Genomic DNA, 15,908 nt, shown 5'->3' with positions numbered 1-15,908 from the left:
CTGTCCCGGTCCCGGTGTTGCCCATCCCAGTCCCAATCCCGATCCCGATCCCGATCCCGGTGGTCCCGGTGCCGCTCAGCGCCCCCGTGCGGGTTCGGAGCAGTGACCGCCCCCCCCGGCCCCGCCCCTCCGGGCTCCCCCCCCCTACCTCGAGCGCGCGGCTCCTCCGCGCGCCGGCTGCCTCCGCGTCACTTCCGGCCACGCCCCCTTCCGGCATCACGTGAATCCATAGCGTGTGTGCGGGGGGGGGGAGGGTTGGGCGGCGCCATCTTTGTTGAGGGCGGGAAGCGCCATCTTTGTTGAGGGCGGGCCGGGGGCGGTGGCGCTCGGGGAGCCCCGGGCCGGGATGAGGGACCGGGATGGGGGATCGGGGATGAAGAATCAGGGGTCAGGGCAGGGCTGGCTGGGGCGGCGCGCCCCGTGCAGGTCACAGGGCCGCCCCAGGAGATCAGGGAGCAGCGGCACAGGCACCTGAGGAGAGCAGGGGGGCCACGGGGGGGGAGATGGTCCCCTCGTGGGGTGGGGGACACAGGCAGCCCCTCATCCCGGCCCATGGACATCCCTCATCCCAGCCCCTCGTCTGGCAAGGCTGCCTGGAATGCAAACCCTTGCTGCTTCAGCCTGATTCGTACCTAGAGCTTTCCATTCCTGCAGGAATCCCTTAAAACTCCTCTTTGCCCCTGACTGTTTCACCATTCCCCATTTTTGGCCATCAAGGGGAATAACTTGAGTTCTCCCCAAGTCAGCCGGCTGATTAAAAGCACTCTGGGAGTTTTCCTTAAGGACTCAGCTGGTTGTGGTGGTTTCTCCTTCATTCCTGTGATTCCTTCATGCCGGGTGCTGGTGCAGCCGGGATGAGCAGCAGGACACGGGTACAAGGCACCCAGGGATGGATCCATCACCATTCCCAGCCCTGGCTCCTGGAGCTGCACCAACTTTGGCAGGAGGCTCTGCCAAAACACATTAACCAACATCACCCAGCCATGGCCTGGCAGCGCATGGGGGTTATGACATTAATTACTCACAATTCTGGGACGGTGGGCAGCTTTCCCTCAGGATCTTGTCCATGGGATGACAGAGCCAGGAGATTTCCTTTCACTCCAACCAACGTGGTCTGGGCCTGACTGTAACTAGCACAGGAATGAAGGAGAAACCATCACAACCAGCAGAGTCCACAGCAGAGACTCCCTGGGTGCTTTTTATCAGGGATCAGGCTCGGGAAGGACTCCTTTTCTCCTCTGCCAGCAAAAATGGATAATGACAGAGTGGTCGGGGTTAAAAAGGTGCTTCAAGGAATTCCTGCAGGAATGGAGAGCTTTGGGCACAAATCAGGCCAAAGCACCAAGGGTTTGCACTGGAGGCAGCCCAGCTGAGTTGGAGGTCAGGGGTGGCTCCCAAAACAGTCCCAGTTACACACTGGGAACATTGTTTAATCATATTTTACTGATTTCTCATCTGTGCCATTTTTCTTTTTCACTATTTCAGAAGTGTCTGTGTCTGCACACAAGTGCTGGGGGAGCAGAATTACTCCCCTCGGATCAACTGGGTGTATAAATACTGGTAACATGGGTGTTTAGCACCACTCCTGACTCTCCCTCCCAAAAGCAGCTTTCACTCAGGATTAAATCCACCACAACAGGAACACAGATGATGTACCAGAGGCTGCTCACGTTACCTGCTCCAACCTTGCTGCTGGGTCCTCTCTGTTTAGGGAAAGAAGAAAAACTTTTTACATTAATTTGATCAGGTTAAACAAAGCTCCTGGAATGCAGAACTAAATTATCAGAGAAGCTGGGTTTTGAATCAACAACAAGTGTCACAGAATGGCAAATTCCAGCAGAATTCTTACCCCACACTTGGTTTCCAGTGTTTTTTAAAGCCAAGGAAGCCCAGCACCATTCCTGCCTTTTAAGAAATCCATTTGAAGGACTTTCCTGCCGGGCAAAGAGCTCCTGCAATTCCTGCTGATACACAGACTTGTCAGGAAAGGGTCTGTTTGATTTTGGCACAGTTACTCCCAGGAATCTGAAGTCTAAGGAATGAAGGAACCGAGAGCTTCCTAGGAGAGGACAAGGAGATAAAACAGGGTGAATTTTTGAACAAAAATTACATTTGCCTTTAAAAAAAGCTTCTTTTTCTTTCATGAGCTCAGAGCAGTTGTAGCTACCCTACTTCTGGTATCCACTGAGGATAAAGCTTCAGGCTAAATAAAATACCCACTACTTCCAAACCCCTAAAAACGTGCAGATCCTCATCCAAAGAGCCTGAACTTTGGCTATTTGCTGAAGGGCCTCGGAGCTCTGTCCTCTGGAAACCCCCAGCCTCGGAAGGAAGTCAGAGTCCACGCCACACTTCCAAGAAAATGTGAAAAATGTGAACAATTTTCCATTTTCAGAGCTGAGAGGGAACCGCCTTCCCTTCCCAGCAAGGCCTTTCTCACCCTGGGAGTTCTCTCTCTGCCACAGCTTCACCTCATGCTGTAAATCCCGAGCCTTAAGGGAAAATTCCATGACTGAAACATGCCCAGAGAAAGCAAAGTCAGACCGTGCAGCATCTCCTGAGCAAGGCAGGACTTTGCCATCACCTGACACTGCTGCACCTTGCAGGACCTTTGAGGTCCTGTGTAGGAAAGGAGGAGCTGATCTGCACCATCACTGGCAGCACTGAACTTCCTTCCCTGTCCTGCCAATAAAAAAAACCCTTACAAACATCTTACCAAGATTTAATGTACATTTATTCTTAACACGTGGAACATATAGTATAAAGATTTCATACTGAATAAATGATATTCATTAAGCCAAAAAAGGAAAAAAGGGAGGAATTTACATCAAGTTTTTAGCTACATCGTCTGAAATACAAATATGCAGAATTCATCACTGAAAAATCTCAATTGTGTTTCTTCATCAGGAACTTCAACTGAACCTAGAACTTTTTCACACCTCGATTAGAAAGAAAACAAAAACAGGAAAAAATAAACTATAAGTTGATTGGCTGCTGAGACAGCAATGACTTTATACACAGAGACCTGTACAGCATCCTCCAGGGAGGGATGTCTGGCAAGAGATTAAATAATTGTGTCTCGCTTTTGCAGGTCATCAACTCGTTAACTCGTCATACTATAAAGGGGTGGGGAGAGGGGGACAAAACTGCAGGAGTCTCAGGGTATGTGCAATGTACAACGTCATATATATATACACACGTGGCAGCTCTCGGGCTGCAGCTAAAGGTTAAAACCAGTTCTAAGAGGTGATCTCAGGGTTATTCATACAATCAAGGAGGAAGAGAGAAAGAGGTCAGGGTGTTGTAGGTTCACACATTATACTTTGGGGGAAAAGCCTTTTTTTTTTTTTTCTCCTCAACATTAACTAAAAACATTTTTAAAAACTACAGCTTGCTGCTGATCCAGCGTTTTTTTCTTTTTTTCCTTTTTTTCTTTTTTTTAATCCATGTGAGACATTATTACAGTATGTTTACAGTTTAAGGTGTACAGTACATGGAGTTCTACACGCTACTGCACAGGCCTCCCTTGGACAAGGTCTGTTCACAACTGGTAACTTCTTGGTTCCTGCAAGATTGTGAATGTACAACGATAAACCACACAGAGTTCAGCAGTCACTTTTTTTTTTTTTTTTGTCCTTCAGAGTTTTTACCATTTAAAAACAGTTATGAAAGTGGTGCCTGTCAATGGGATAACACGGCAAGTCGTTTTTCCCCAAACTCACTGTAAACGACAGTAACTTTGGTTAAAATAAAAAAAGTCTTCTATGTAGACAGAACTTTGTCTCCTTTAATAAGGGATTTCAGGACAAATTTTGAAGGGCAGGGGAAAGGGGAGAGGGGCCAGGGACATCTTTCCCCGAGGGAGAAGCAGGACAGCGCAGGGCAGACAGTGGATTCTGAGGTGGTTTTGCATAAATAAAGGGCAAACAGTCAGTTTCTAAGTTCTCCACTCACGCACACGCACACAGGGTCTCGGATCCCACAGCTGTCATGACTGGCCAATTAAAAACAGTACGTCACAAATAACTTGTGAAACCAAAGAGTTCATCAAAGGCGACACGGAGATGTCCAACAGCCGCGACTCGTACAACGTGAACTCCGAGTGGTTCTCGTCCACCTTGGCCAGGGCCAGCAGGGCCCGGGCGGCTCGGCGCATCATGTCCACGCTCGTCGACTCGAAGGGCGGGTTCTGCATGTGCATCAGCCCGGCCTGGCTCTGCTGGAACTGCGTGGCGGCCAGGCTGTCCTCCAGGAAGCCCAGCAAGTTGCCAATGCTGCCCTTCTGCACAGCGATGGCCCTCGCCGCCAGGCTGTCCCCCTGTGCCAAGTTGGCCAGCAGTACCACGGCCATCTCCCGGCACACCGGGTTCTTTCTGTCACTGAGGAACCGCACCATGGTGCTGTACAGCTTCTCCAGGCGGCTGAACGGGGGAGTCGCCAGGATCAAATCCACGTTGTTGTCCTGGATGCTGAGTTTGCTGAGTGTTTCCAAAACCAGTCTCTGAGGGGAGAGGACAGCATTGGGCCCCAGTGTCGGGAAGGGATCCTGGGCCTCTGCTGATGGACACACTGCCCAGTGGAGGAGTCCATCCAGGATAGGCAAACAGATGCTTTCCGGGTAAGGGGAGAGGTCCAGCTGCCCGGAAATGTTGGCCAACGTGACCAGTGTATTCTCACGCAGCATCTCCAAACAGTCCCACCACCACTCCACCTTGTTGCAGCTCACCCCCTGGTCCTGCTCCTCCTCCTTCTCGTAGGTCAGGGGTGCCTGTTTGCGTTCTGGGTGCTTGTGGTGTAAGAGGATCAGTTTCCCTAGAATCAGCAGCAGCCCGGGGTGTTTGGACATTTCAAAGTCATTGCCCGGCACGAACGATAAACTCCTGATGATGTTCGAGACGCAGATGCAGCGCTTGGCCAGAGAGTCCTGCCAGTCCAGGAGGGTGCAGAGCGGCGTCTCGTCCTTACTGTGGGGTTCATCCTCCAGGATTTTGATATTCCTGTGGCTCTGAGCTGGACTAATGACAAAGGGAAACTTGCTGCTCTCCTTCGCCGTTTCCGAAGCTTTGACCTCCTCCTCCTCCCCTGCCAGGGAGCCCGGGCGTGCCGAGAGCATGTCATCCATGGTGGCAGTTATCCTCTTCTCCGAGGAGCTGTCAGATGGAGGAGCCTCTCCTTCCCTAGTGCTCGGGTTGCTCTCAGCTGCTGAACGTTTCCTCAAGGCAGAGGAGCAGGAAGCTCGTTTGTGAGTCAAGGGCAGCTCCGTCTTGCTCTCGAAGTGGGTCTGGATGTGCTCGGTGGTGTCTCCGCCGCCGATCCGCCAGTGCAGGAGCCCGCTGTCAAACTCCTGCACCCGGCCCAGCTTGTCAGAATAATCTACCACAAACGGGTCGTTTTTCTGCACCACCTTCACTGGAAGCTTGTCAAATTTACTGACTAGTTTTTCCTCGCTGCTCTCCAGAGGTGCTTTGTCCTTGCTCGCGAACGCGGCCTCCTCCTCTTCCTCGTCCTCTTCCTCCTCCTCACAGTTCAGGCTCCGTGGCTCGTCGTCCTCCTCCCCTTCTTCAGGAGAAGAAGCTGAAGATTTGCAGAACCTTTCGGGATCTAATAGTGTTCTTTGCCCTGGGTCTCCTACCTCGTATTCCTTCAGGATTCCGAAGATCTCGATCAGGCAGCGCCGGAAATACTCCACTAAGAGCTCCAGCAAGCCTGGCAGCTACAAGGGGGGAGAAAAACAGGAGGGGAGGAAGGAACAGTGATCAGAAAACAGCTCAGGTCAACACAAGCAGGGCTGAGAGTTTAAGCAGCACTGTTAATTAATGGGTTTTTTCATGCTGGCAATAAATGGTGCAAACCAGAGTTTTTTGTCCTTTGAGAGAAAGGACAAAAGCAGATATTGACTGTGAGTATCCAAGCTGTCCCCCTGCACACACCCACGTGCTCTTGGGTTGTATCTCCCTCCTGGTTAAGTCACAAGGGAGGAGGGCCTTTCCAGCACTGCTGAGGAGATTTCACACCAACACACACATAAATCACACAGGCCAGTGAGTGACCAAGCTCACAGCTGCCCAGACCCCCACGTTCTCTTCCCACCTGGAACGCTCCCCAGGTACAGGGACGCCCGGGAGTCTGCACGAGCTGATTGTTGCCAGCTCACTGACAGAAACCCCTACAGAATTAGCACTTCAAAGACCTGCCCCAAAGAGCATCTGCACCCACCTGGCTGAGGTTGAAGGTCATTATGCTGTTGTCATCATAGAGCAGGATGTTTATGGTATCTAAGGCCCACGTACTTTCAGCCAGCAGCCCGGACTTCAGAGACATCATCACTCTCCAGGCTTCAGGAGTTCCTGTAACATAAACACATGATACTTCAGCTCCTGGAGTTTAAAAACAAAAAGGAGATACCTGATACTGCTTTTTGGACCTGTGAAGAGCAGAGCCTGGTTAAGATGATGCACAGACTGCATGCACCAGCAATCTGCCCACAGGCAATGCCAAAATGAGGGCTGAAAATATGCTTAACATGCAAAAATACAGCTTTTTCAAAGCCAGCAGAGCCCTTCTGCTTGGCAGGACTGTACCAAAGGTTCAAGGCAGGAAAGCAGGGGGTTTCCTCACCGATATCTTTTGCTGTTAGCCGCCTCCTCTGCTTCAACACAGGTTGCGTGGCTTCTACTGATCCCGGCGGGAAGGTGATGTCTCGTCGGATCATGGGAGGCTGGACAGCTGCTGGTGTTACATGTGAGGCAGGAACAGGTGGTCCTGCCTTCTGCATCTTCATCCCCGAGTGCAGGAATGGAGATTTACTCGGAGAAGTGCGATTCTCCAGAGGTCTGGGCAGAGGTGCTGGGCTGGATACCTGAGGAATGTGATTCTGCATGCTGGGGGGGGTCTGGTAGTTAGACTGGGGGGGCCTGGTCATTGGGGGCACGGGGGCAGAGGGACCATAAGGAGGTTGCCTGTTCCCGTGGGAAGGCCATGGTCCCTCGTGGTTGACCCTCTGGTCTGAATGCAGAATTTCATCTGTTCGAGTCACTCCGTGATACGCGGGGCCCTGGGGCGCGGAGCCCGTGCTCGGCCGGTTGGGGAAGCTGTACCCCATCTCATTGCGCCCCTGCCACATGGCCCCTTGCTGGGGACCCTCCGGAGCGGACTGGATGGGACCACCCATCATCTGAGGAGGCATGTTCTGCTGAGCATTGGAGCCCGGGGGAGCCGAGACCCTGTCTCTGCCGAATTGGAAGGGGAACTGGTTCTGCGGCCCTCCGGCGGCTCGGCGGTCGGCAGCGGGGTACGTGCTCCCATACTGGTTATACAGGTCCTGCTGGGGGGATGGCTGTGCAGGAGGCTGCTGGCTGGGCTGCTGGGGCTGTGCTGGAGGCAGCTGCTGCTGGGTCTGGCCCTGCCCGGCACTGTAGGGGACGTTGTACATCTCCCCTTCGTGGCGCTTGGCGGGGAGGCCGTAGCTCCCGTCCATCGGCCGCTTGTAGTTCTGCGGGGAGGAGAAAGGCATTGACAACGTGAGATTGGAAATTCAGGAAGGACTGTTTCACTGGAAGGGTTGTCAGGCATTGCAGGGGCTGCCCAGGGAGCTGGTGGAGTCCCCATCCCTGGAGATGTCCAAGGACGTGGCACTCAGTGCTCTGGGCTGGGTGACAAGGTGGGGATCGGGAACAGGTTGGACTTGATGATCTCAGAGGTCTTTTCCAACCTCTGTTGGTTTATTGGTATTCTGTGAAACAAAGAACCCAAACCTCACTGGGGAGAGTCCTCAGAGCCAGAGGATCTGGCCTGTGGCACGGCCTGGGAGAGGTTTTGTCTCATTGTTGGTCATATCCAACGTGAAGCTGGATCAGTCATTCCCTTCCACAAGCCAAGGCCAATTCCTTGTGGCTGGCTGGGTAGTTTCCTTGTGGATTCTACAAGGATGCCTTGGGGGCAGGAGTCTGCCCGCAGAAAGGACTTTCCTGCAGGAAAGACTCAGCTCTACAATGAATTCACCACAAACCAAACCAGGCACCAGTACTTGCTCCCTTCCACATCCAGGAATTTAATCAGACCCTAATTCTTTTATATTTCCCAGGTTTCTGCTGAAGCATCAAACAAAATGTATTAAAAACTGTTCTACTTCCTGCTTCTTCCTTTCCTGTGGATTTCAAAACACACTGCTGAAAGGAGCAAGAATGATTCTCCCCCCTCATTCTTTTAAGTGCAAATGGAGAAAACAGTCAACGGTGGAGACAAAATTAAAATCCAGGATCTCTCTCGCCTCCAAGGTCTGTGCTGGAGCTGCTGTAGAGGCGATTCAGACGCTCCACGGTCATGACTGGCTTCAGATGGAGCTCTAGGGCTTCAAAGATGACAAGTTCCAGAGTAACTCGAACTCTTGGCTCCGAGCCCCGTGGCTCTGGTTGCAGAGCCAAACGGCAGAGCAGTTGGAATTATTCTTAGCACAGCTCACTGAGTGCCCTCTCTATACTCTCCTAAAGCAGAGGACTTAAAATTATCAGGAAAACATTATGGGTCCTGGCATGGATACAAAGAGCAAGTCATATGTAAGGATTATGGGAAGGGATATACGTTCATTCAAACTGTCCTGAAACAAACCTGATGGGTTTGGGAACAGTGAGGAGGAGGCAGCTGGGCAACGGAGTCTGAAGCCTCTGGCTGCAGGCTCAGAAAGGGACAGACAAAAAAAATCCTCTGGGTTGTGCAGAATGATCCACCTGAAGCAGCTCCCCAGAACGATCCAGGAGCTACTCCAAATAAACTCATCACTTGGACCAAAGGTGTTAGAGAAACAGGACTGTATTCAGAAAGTTCCAGAGGGGCAGAGGTGCCCAGCAAAGCTTCCTCATCTCCTGCTGCCTGACCAGGGTGTGCAAACAACCTCCATTCTCAGAACACTGCCTTGCTAACACGACACTGGGAATGCTAATTAAAACTTCTTCAAATTGTTTGCAATTTATACAGCCTCCTGTATAAGGCCAGGCTGGATGGGGCTTGGAGCAAACTGTTCTGGTGGAAGGTGTCCCTGCCCATGGCAGGGGGTTGGAATGAGATGAGCTTTAAGGTCCCTCCCAACCCAAACCACTGTGTGATTCTATGATAAGGTATTTAATTCTACTCATTCATAAAGCAACGAGGGTTTTCACCTCCTTTCTTCACGAAGTTTACAGATAAAAACTCTTATGTCTCTCAGCTGAACAAACCAGAAACCCTGGGATCCCTTACCTGCTGCTGCTGCTGATACATGGTGGTTTGCTGGCTTGGGAAGGGGCTGCCCGAGGATGTGCCTTGAGTGGAGAATTGATTGCCATAGGAATCATGTCTGCAGAAGAAACAGTTGCATTAATTGTCACTGTCAGAGCCTCAGAGCTCTCTCACTGGGAAGGGCAACACCCCCCACAGACCTTTGCTGCTGCTGCTGCTGCTGTGGGTAGCGGCTGGGAGAGTACATCCCCGACTCCGGGGTGGAAGGCATGATGTTTGGCTGCGGAGTTCCCGTTCCCAAGTTGCCCTCAGGTCCCATGCCGGGCTCCGTCCTACATGGAAACAGGGAGAAAAACCCCACACGTTCACTCGGATTCCCCCCTTGGCTCCTCCAACAATCACCAAAGTCACAGCAGTGAAGAGCCAAGGGGTGATCACCCACGAGGCACCTCAGGATGCCTCCAGGTTCCAGTACCCACCTCACTCTGTCGTAAGGACCTCCGTAGGAGTAGTGCTGCCGCTGTCCCATGGCCATGTTACCCATCCCTGGGCCTGCAGCACGGTTGTAAGGGTCACCCATACCACTGTTGGGGCCCTGCCCTGAGGACATGAAGGGATCGCTTCCTGGAGCTGGAATACCGAGAGAAGAAGCAATTAGCGTGGCCACTGCTGCCTCAAAAAGTTAAACCCTGCTCTCTGGGGAAGAAGGGGCAAGCAGGAGGTTTCCTACAGCACATTCCAGAGTGCAGCCAGCTAACAGGGATTAGTACTCAAGGAGAAAGTGGAGAAAACACAAGGACTTGCTCACCTTTCCTCATACCACTGTAAGGATCTTTATTTGGCTCGTAAGACATGCGACCCATCATGTCAGAGGTATTCATGCTGGGCTGGTACCCTGGATTTGGAGTCATGGAGTTCCGTTTCTGGAACGTAGGATCACTGCCATCTGCAAAGGCATCCTGAAGGCCCACGGAGTTACTCCTGGTTCAAGAAAAAAACCCCACAAACACCAGGTTACAGAGGTCCACGGTGCTCCTCAGGATAGTTTTCCTCACGTGCTGCCTCTCAGGTGTTGCTATCCCCTAGAAGGACCACAGTCCTGCTCCTCCAGAGTCATGAGCCTTTCTACAACAGTGTCCTCTGACCCCACCTCTAAATTAATGAATATTGACACACAATGCTGCTGTGAGCCACGAATGAGGGAGCAGAGCAATGGAGTCCCACCAAAACAGGTACTCAAGTCCCCAGCCCCTTGCAGTGATGGCCAGAGGTGACCCCACGTTCACAGCTCCCACCCAAGAGCGGAGGAGGGAGCGATGGTTCCCTACCTGATGCCTGGCAAAGGGGGCATCTGACTGTGTGGCGTCGAGGCTGGAGTTGGTGGCTTCAAGTCTCCTCCTTCTGCCATGGAGCTGCTGGTGGACTGAGGTGTCTGAGGACCCTGCATGGAGCCTGAACCCGCTGCAAGAGGAGAAATGTGGTGTGAGCAGCTTTAGCCCCTGGGGATGCAACCCAGGACCTCCCAGAACATCAGCCCCAAGAACAGAGAGTCCTTGAAGGAAGAGACAGGTGAAATGGGGCCAAAAAAGTACAAGGAGCTCAATGTTTCAAGGACAGGCTGGGACAGGCTTCCTGGAAGAACCACATACAGAGAACACGTTCCTTCTCACAGAATCCCAGAATATGCTGAGTTGGAAGGATCATCGAGTCCAACCCTCAGCACTGCACAGGACCACCCCCAGGAGTCACACCACGTGCCTGAGAGTTTCATCCAAACACTCCTTGAGCTCTGTCAGGCCTGGTGCTGTGACCACTGCCCTGTGCCTCATTCTTAACCACACTCCCTTCTACACGTGGGTGCCACCACCGTGGCACTGTGTGGTGCTTCCCAAGCTATCCCATCAGAGGTTGATGATCTGGAGTGCACCATGTGGCAGGAATATGGTGCTTCCTGGCAAGGAACCCCTGACACGTCACCTTCACAGCCTTTCCACCCAGGAGGGTGGTGGGTTTGAGCCCCTCTCCTGGAAGCCTCAGGAACCTTCCTAGAGATGGAAACCCCGGGACATCAGCTGAAGCCACCAAGTAACTCTGAACAAGGCTGCTCTGCCCTTCCAGAGGGGTTAATTCGCTCGCCACTCCCAAGGATTCCTGGAACAGGGAATGCCGGAGATGCCGGATCTTTTCACTGAATGACAAAACCCGTCCAGCAAGTTCCCTGCAAGGTCCCTGCCTCCCTGCTCTACGCTCCAGTGAGCTTTCATCAAACATCCCAGGCTGTGTGTAATCCAGCTGTGCCGTGAGCTCGAGGAGCTCCGCTGGCCCTGGATCGCTGTGACAGTGTCAGCTCAGGTTCAGCCGCTCCTCGCAGCTGGCAGGAGCTGAACTCTTAATTAATGTTTCCATTAGTTACCGTCCCCAGCACCCGATATCCCTCAGCTCCAGCCCTGCTGGTTGATGAGTCATTTCAGCTATTCATTAAAATCCTCCGAGGTCACGTCCAGGGCATGTTTGTTTACACCCCACCTTCCTGGCACCCTGTCCTCAACTCTGTGACTCCCTCCCAGCACGGGGAGGTCTCGGAGAGAAGGAAGGGCAGCGGGAGCTCAGCGGGGAGTTTCATTCATGGGCCCTCCTTCGCTCCACTCGCTTCCCCCAGGAATTCACTCCCGGCTCCGTTTGTGCTGCTGGCACCGGCAGGAAGAGGCCCCGAGACATTCCCTGCATCGCTGCCATTTGGTGTTTGTCCCCACCTCCCGCCGTCCCTCCCACTCACAAGTTTACACACAGTTGGAGCGGGGCCAGTTCCACGCTCTGGGAATTAAAACCCAGCGAGGACTGGTGGTGCCTCCTCCCCCTCCAGGGACAGGCTGTGTCTGCGAGCAGGAACCCTGGAAGGTTTTCAGGAAACCCGAGTGCCCGTGAGGCAATTCCCAATCCCTTCCCAGCCACCGGTCTCTGTGAACACTTCTGGGGTTTGAGGGGTGGGAGGGACACTGCCCGGGAAGAGCTCTGGCACCCCTGCAGCCTCAGAAAGTGGTTAATGGATAACTCATTCCCAAAGTTCTGCAGGAGTTAATTTGGCAGCAATGAGGAGGAAGCCAATGCCAACAGGTTGTAAAGTCTGCAGGGAGAGCAAACCACGTCTGTGTGGGACAACAGAGCCTTTCACCCTTTCCAATGGGCCTTCAAAATGCCCCGTTGTTGTCCACTGGGTTTATAAACAGGGAAGTTATTCTCCATCCAGGTGATTCCTTGGAGACAGGACTGTGTGTGTGAGTCTGGAGGACACTGGGCCCTGGAAATGCAGTGTCCACTGGGACTCAGTACTCCAAGGCTCTTCAGCCTGGAGCTGGGGTTGAGTAATTTGTGTTGTGCCCTACACCCCAGTTCCTGCTGATCCAGGGGAGCAAGAGAGAGGAAGAAAAGGAAAGTGAAAGAGGAGCATGGACACGATGAGTGATCCAACTTAAAGGATCAGAGTGGCCAGCCAAGCTTCAGTGCTGCCTCTGCATATTCCCAGTTGTAGGAGTCTGGAGCAAGACAGCTGGAGAGAACAGTTTAAATCGGAAATACAGCTGAGTCCTCTCATGGCAGGAATCAAACGTGCACAGTTTGGGACACCAGCCCTGCAAATTCCTTCTGCTGATGTGCTGAAGCTCAGCCCAGAAGGCAGAGCCAGGACCTTCACATGCCATCACATTAGCTAAAACAAAATAAAAACTGATGCACCACCTAATCCACCCTGACACACACCTAGAGCTACACCGAGTCTTAAGTGGCTTCCTAAAACTCTCAGCTCTCTCCAAACAAACTCCAAATGCTCTTAACATCTTTGTTCTGCTGCCTCGGGGGGTAAGAAAGAGCTTTTGGAGAAAGAGGGATGGATTTGTGGTGTAGTTCAGACAGAACTCAGAAACCACTTTGGACAGAAGTTCAGTCTAATGGCACAGAAGTTGCTTTATCTTGCAGAACACACCAAGGATGAAGCTCCACTGGGACAGGTTTCCTGGCCAGTGACAAGACATGATTTAGTTCTTTAAAAAAGCAACATTCTGAAAGGAGAGAGAAAGGTAGTGGCCAACAGAATATTGGGACAAGCCAATCAAGGGTTTAGCAGTGCTGGGACAACTGCAGTACAATCCAAACAGGTTCATTATTCCACTCCTCAGGAGCCAGACAAAGGTGGTGCCAAGTGTCAGAACCAAAAAGGTTTTTTTTTTTTGCAAACATTATAGGAACTTCAAAGGACACCAAGTTTTTATTTCACCTACACGAGCAGGCTCCTGACCAGAAAAGGCATCTGAAGGTTTTTAGTTATAAGGCAAACTGGAAAACTCAAACTTAAAGAAGGGTTGGCAAGTTCAGCAGCAATTCAAGCAACGAACTCAATGCAAACGAGACAGAAAGGATCAGACTTTCCAAAGACCAAAGAGTACAACATGCAAGGCTGGCCTGCATGTCTTCCTTTTTTTTTTTGTTTAACAAAATCTGAATTGAACATTATGCTTAAATATGCAGAAACTGGAGAACCACATCGAATCTGAAACAACAGAAGTTGTTCATTTTAAAGGGCTTGATTCCTAAAGCATCCAACTTGTAGAAGGCCTGTAGTGCTCTCTGTGCACAAAGCCTCAGAAGGTCCTCCCTGACTCCTGCTGAAGGCAGAAAGAAGGAATTCCTGAGGAAGGTGAGTTCACACCCACATCCAGCTTCTTCTCCCAGAAGGTACCACTGGCATGGTCAAAACCAGCCCAACTTTTCCAGCAAGTCCCCAAAGCTGAGCAGTCACACAAGGGCTGCTGTTGGATTATGCAGGGGTCACCTTGAAGGGAAAACTCCAGACCTCTCTCTCCACCAGATTCTCCTCAGGCAGAGATGTAGCAGAAAACAAGAGAGGTGTGTGTAGATGTTTTAGGTTTTCCTTTTTCTTAAAACTTTGGTACAGAGGTTGGACACATAAAACCTGAACTATTCTGAGAGCCTCAACTTACTCCCAATTTCATTCACTCCCACGTTGCCAAAGTATTTATTCTACACAACCAGAGAATATCTGGGGGCTTTGTGGAAGTTTGGACCCACAGCACATGGGGTGGGGTGCACAGTGCCAGAGATCCTCCAGTTCCCACATCCACTGCACACCTTAAACCAGCATTGAACTCACCTGGAGATGGAGGCTGTATCTTAGTCTGAGACTTCTTTGAATCAGCAGCTGCAAAGATATCAGGAGGGGGGTCTTCTCCTCGCTCAATCTTGCACTCGAAGGCATAGAGACACTGGATGTACTGCTTCTTCAAGGAACTGGCTGCACTGCTGGACGTGCCCACGTTGAGATTTGTGGCCAACTCGCGCCATTTCTTGTTTTTGTTGACCTGCACAACCAACAGGAGGCTCTGAGATCAAAATCCCAGCTACTTCTCCTCCCAAGAAATTTTCTGGGGAGAAATCGACACTTCCCAGTTCACACGAGGGAAGAAATAAGGGCCAAACTCTCTTCATCACCCACAGAAAACTTTTCTAACAGGGACAGATTGCAAATCAAATTGGTCACGAGGTCAGCTGACAGCGAGATGCAAAGACAGTGTCACCAATCTTTGCACTGGACAAAGGGGGGGAAAAAAAAAAGAGGTTGAGATGAGTCTCACCACAGATTGTTCTCAACCAGACAACGGGAGAGCTAAGCTCACTTAGAGGATGCTGGGTTTTATTTAGGGAAACAAACATGGCTAAACAGTAATTCATGGCTTACCTCTGGCTACAAACTAACTCTAAATGGCAGCAGTCCCCTGGCTGTGGACACTCACCTGAGTCAATCCTCCAATCTCCTTCACGGAGATGTAGAGCCGGTAAAGGTCCAAGGGTTTCCTGCCCACTGCTGGGAGGTTGGTCATTCCCATGGCCTTCTCCTCGGTGAAGGCCAGGTAACGATCCACCCACAGCTTCCTCTCGGGCTCCCCACCCAGCTCGTAGAGTTTGGTGATCTTCTCATTGGTTGTAGTAGAGGAACTGGACTTCTAGGAGAAGGAAAGAGATATCAGGGCTGAGCAGCGCAAGAGCACCTCTTTCACACCCGAGATGGTTTCAAAAAGCAGGCAGGTAAGAGCTCAAAGTGCTGCTGTTGTGTTGGGAACAGATTTATGTTAGACTTATGCTTGTTTCAGATCAACATCAGGCAAGGATTAATCAGTAAAGGCATCCAAAAGCACAGACCAGGACAGAACAGCCCTGATTTGTGGCTTCTGGCATCTCCCAGCCCAAGAGCATTCAAGTCCTTGTTTGCCATAAATAAGAAAGGCAGATTCCAGAATACAGGAGCAGAAGTGAGAGATCTCCTGGATCTTCCTGCAGGCTGCTGCTGGCACAGGGATCAAACCTGCAGAGCATTTATTTTCCCTCAAGTAGCAAAGGAGGAGACGGGCTCAGAAACTGCTTTTTTGGTGGTTCTTTTGAAACTGGTAGCAGCAATGCAAAGAAAAACACTCCCTGAAGAACTTGTTTGCATCCCTCTTCTGGCTTTAATACAGGATTAGTAAGAGGTTTGTTTGTGAAACAACTAACACTGCAGTGTACCACGTCCCAGCTGAGGGGTGAGAGCTGACTCGCTCCCAGCCCACACCAGCAACAAACCCGGGTTTGTTTACGCTGCTTTTGGCAGTTTCACTGTGGCAGGTGATAATTTCTAATACTGAATTGTT

The 15,908-nt window shown here is 51.5% G+C and overlaps 2 protein-coding genes across 4 annotated transcripts in view; both read right to left on the bottom strand.

Moving 5' to 3' along the window:
- The window catches only part of PIGV (phosphatidylinositol glycan anchor biosynthesis class V), a 6,652-nt gene extending 6,453 nt beyond the window's left edge, over positions 1-199 (bottom strand). The window contains exon 1 of the mRNA XM_027661243.1: positions 149-199. The gene's annotated coding sequence lies outside the window, so the exon portion shown is untranslated. The remainder of the gene's footprint in view (positions 1-148) is intronic.
- A 2,513-nt stretch (positions 200-2,712) lies between these two features.
- The window catches only part of ARID1A (AT-rich interaction domain 1A), a 57,677-nt gene continuing 44,481 nt past the window's right edge, over positions 2,713-15,908 (bottom strand). Inside the window, exons 11-20 of one of the 3 annotated variants that reach the window (XM_027661115.1) lie at positions 15,018-15,227; positions 14,378-14,585; positions 10,542-10,674; positions 10,022-10,194; positions 9,693-9,843; positions 9,414-9,545; positions 9,235-9,331; positions 6,619-7,492; positions 6,217-6,347; positions 2,713-5,713 (exon numbers count right to left, since the gene is read on the bottom strand). In XM_027661115.1, coding sequence (XP_027516916.1) covers positions 3,989-5,713; positions 6,217-6,347; positions 6,619-7,492; positions 9,235-9,331; positions 9,414-9,545; positions 9,693-9,843; positions 10,022-10,194; positions 10,542-10,674; positions 14,378-14,585; positions 15,018-15,227 — 3,834 coding nt within the window. In that variant the 3' untranslated portion in view covers positions 2,713-3,988. The remainder of the gene's footprint in view (positions 5,714-6,216; positions 6,348-6,618; positions 7,493-9,234; positions 9,332-9,413; positions 9,546-9,692; positions 9,844-10,021; positions 10,195-10,541; positions 10,675-14,377; positions 14,586-15,017; positions 15,228-15,908) is intronic. The other 2 variants (XM_027661116.1, XM_027661117.1) reach the window with 2 other exon arrangements.

Source organism: Corapipo altera, unplaced genomic scaffold (genome assembly GCF_003945725.1).
Source record: "Corapipo altera isolate COAL_440 unplaced genomic scaffold, ASM394572v1 201, whole genome shotgun sequence".
Taxonomy (NCBI): domain Eukaryota; kingdom Metazoa; phylum Chordata; class Aves; order Passeriformes; family Pipridae; genus Corapipo; species Corapipo altera.
Note: the sequence above shows the minus strand (reverse complement) of the source record. Positions and strands in the feature narration are given on the sequence as shown.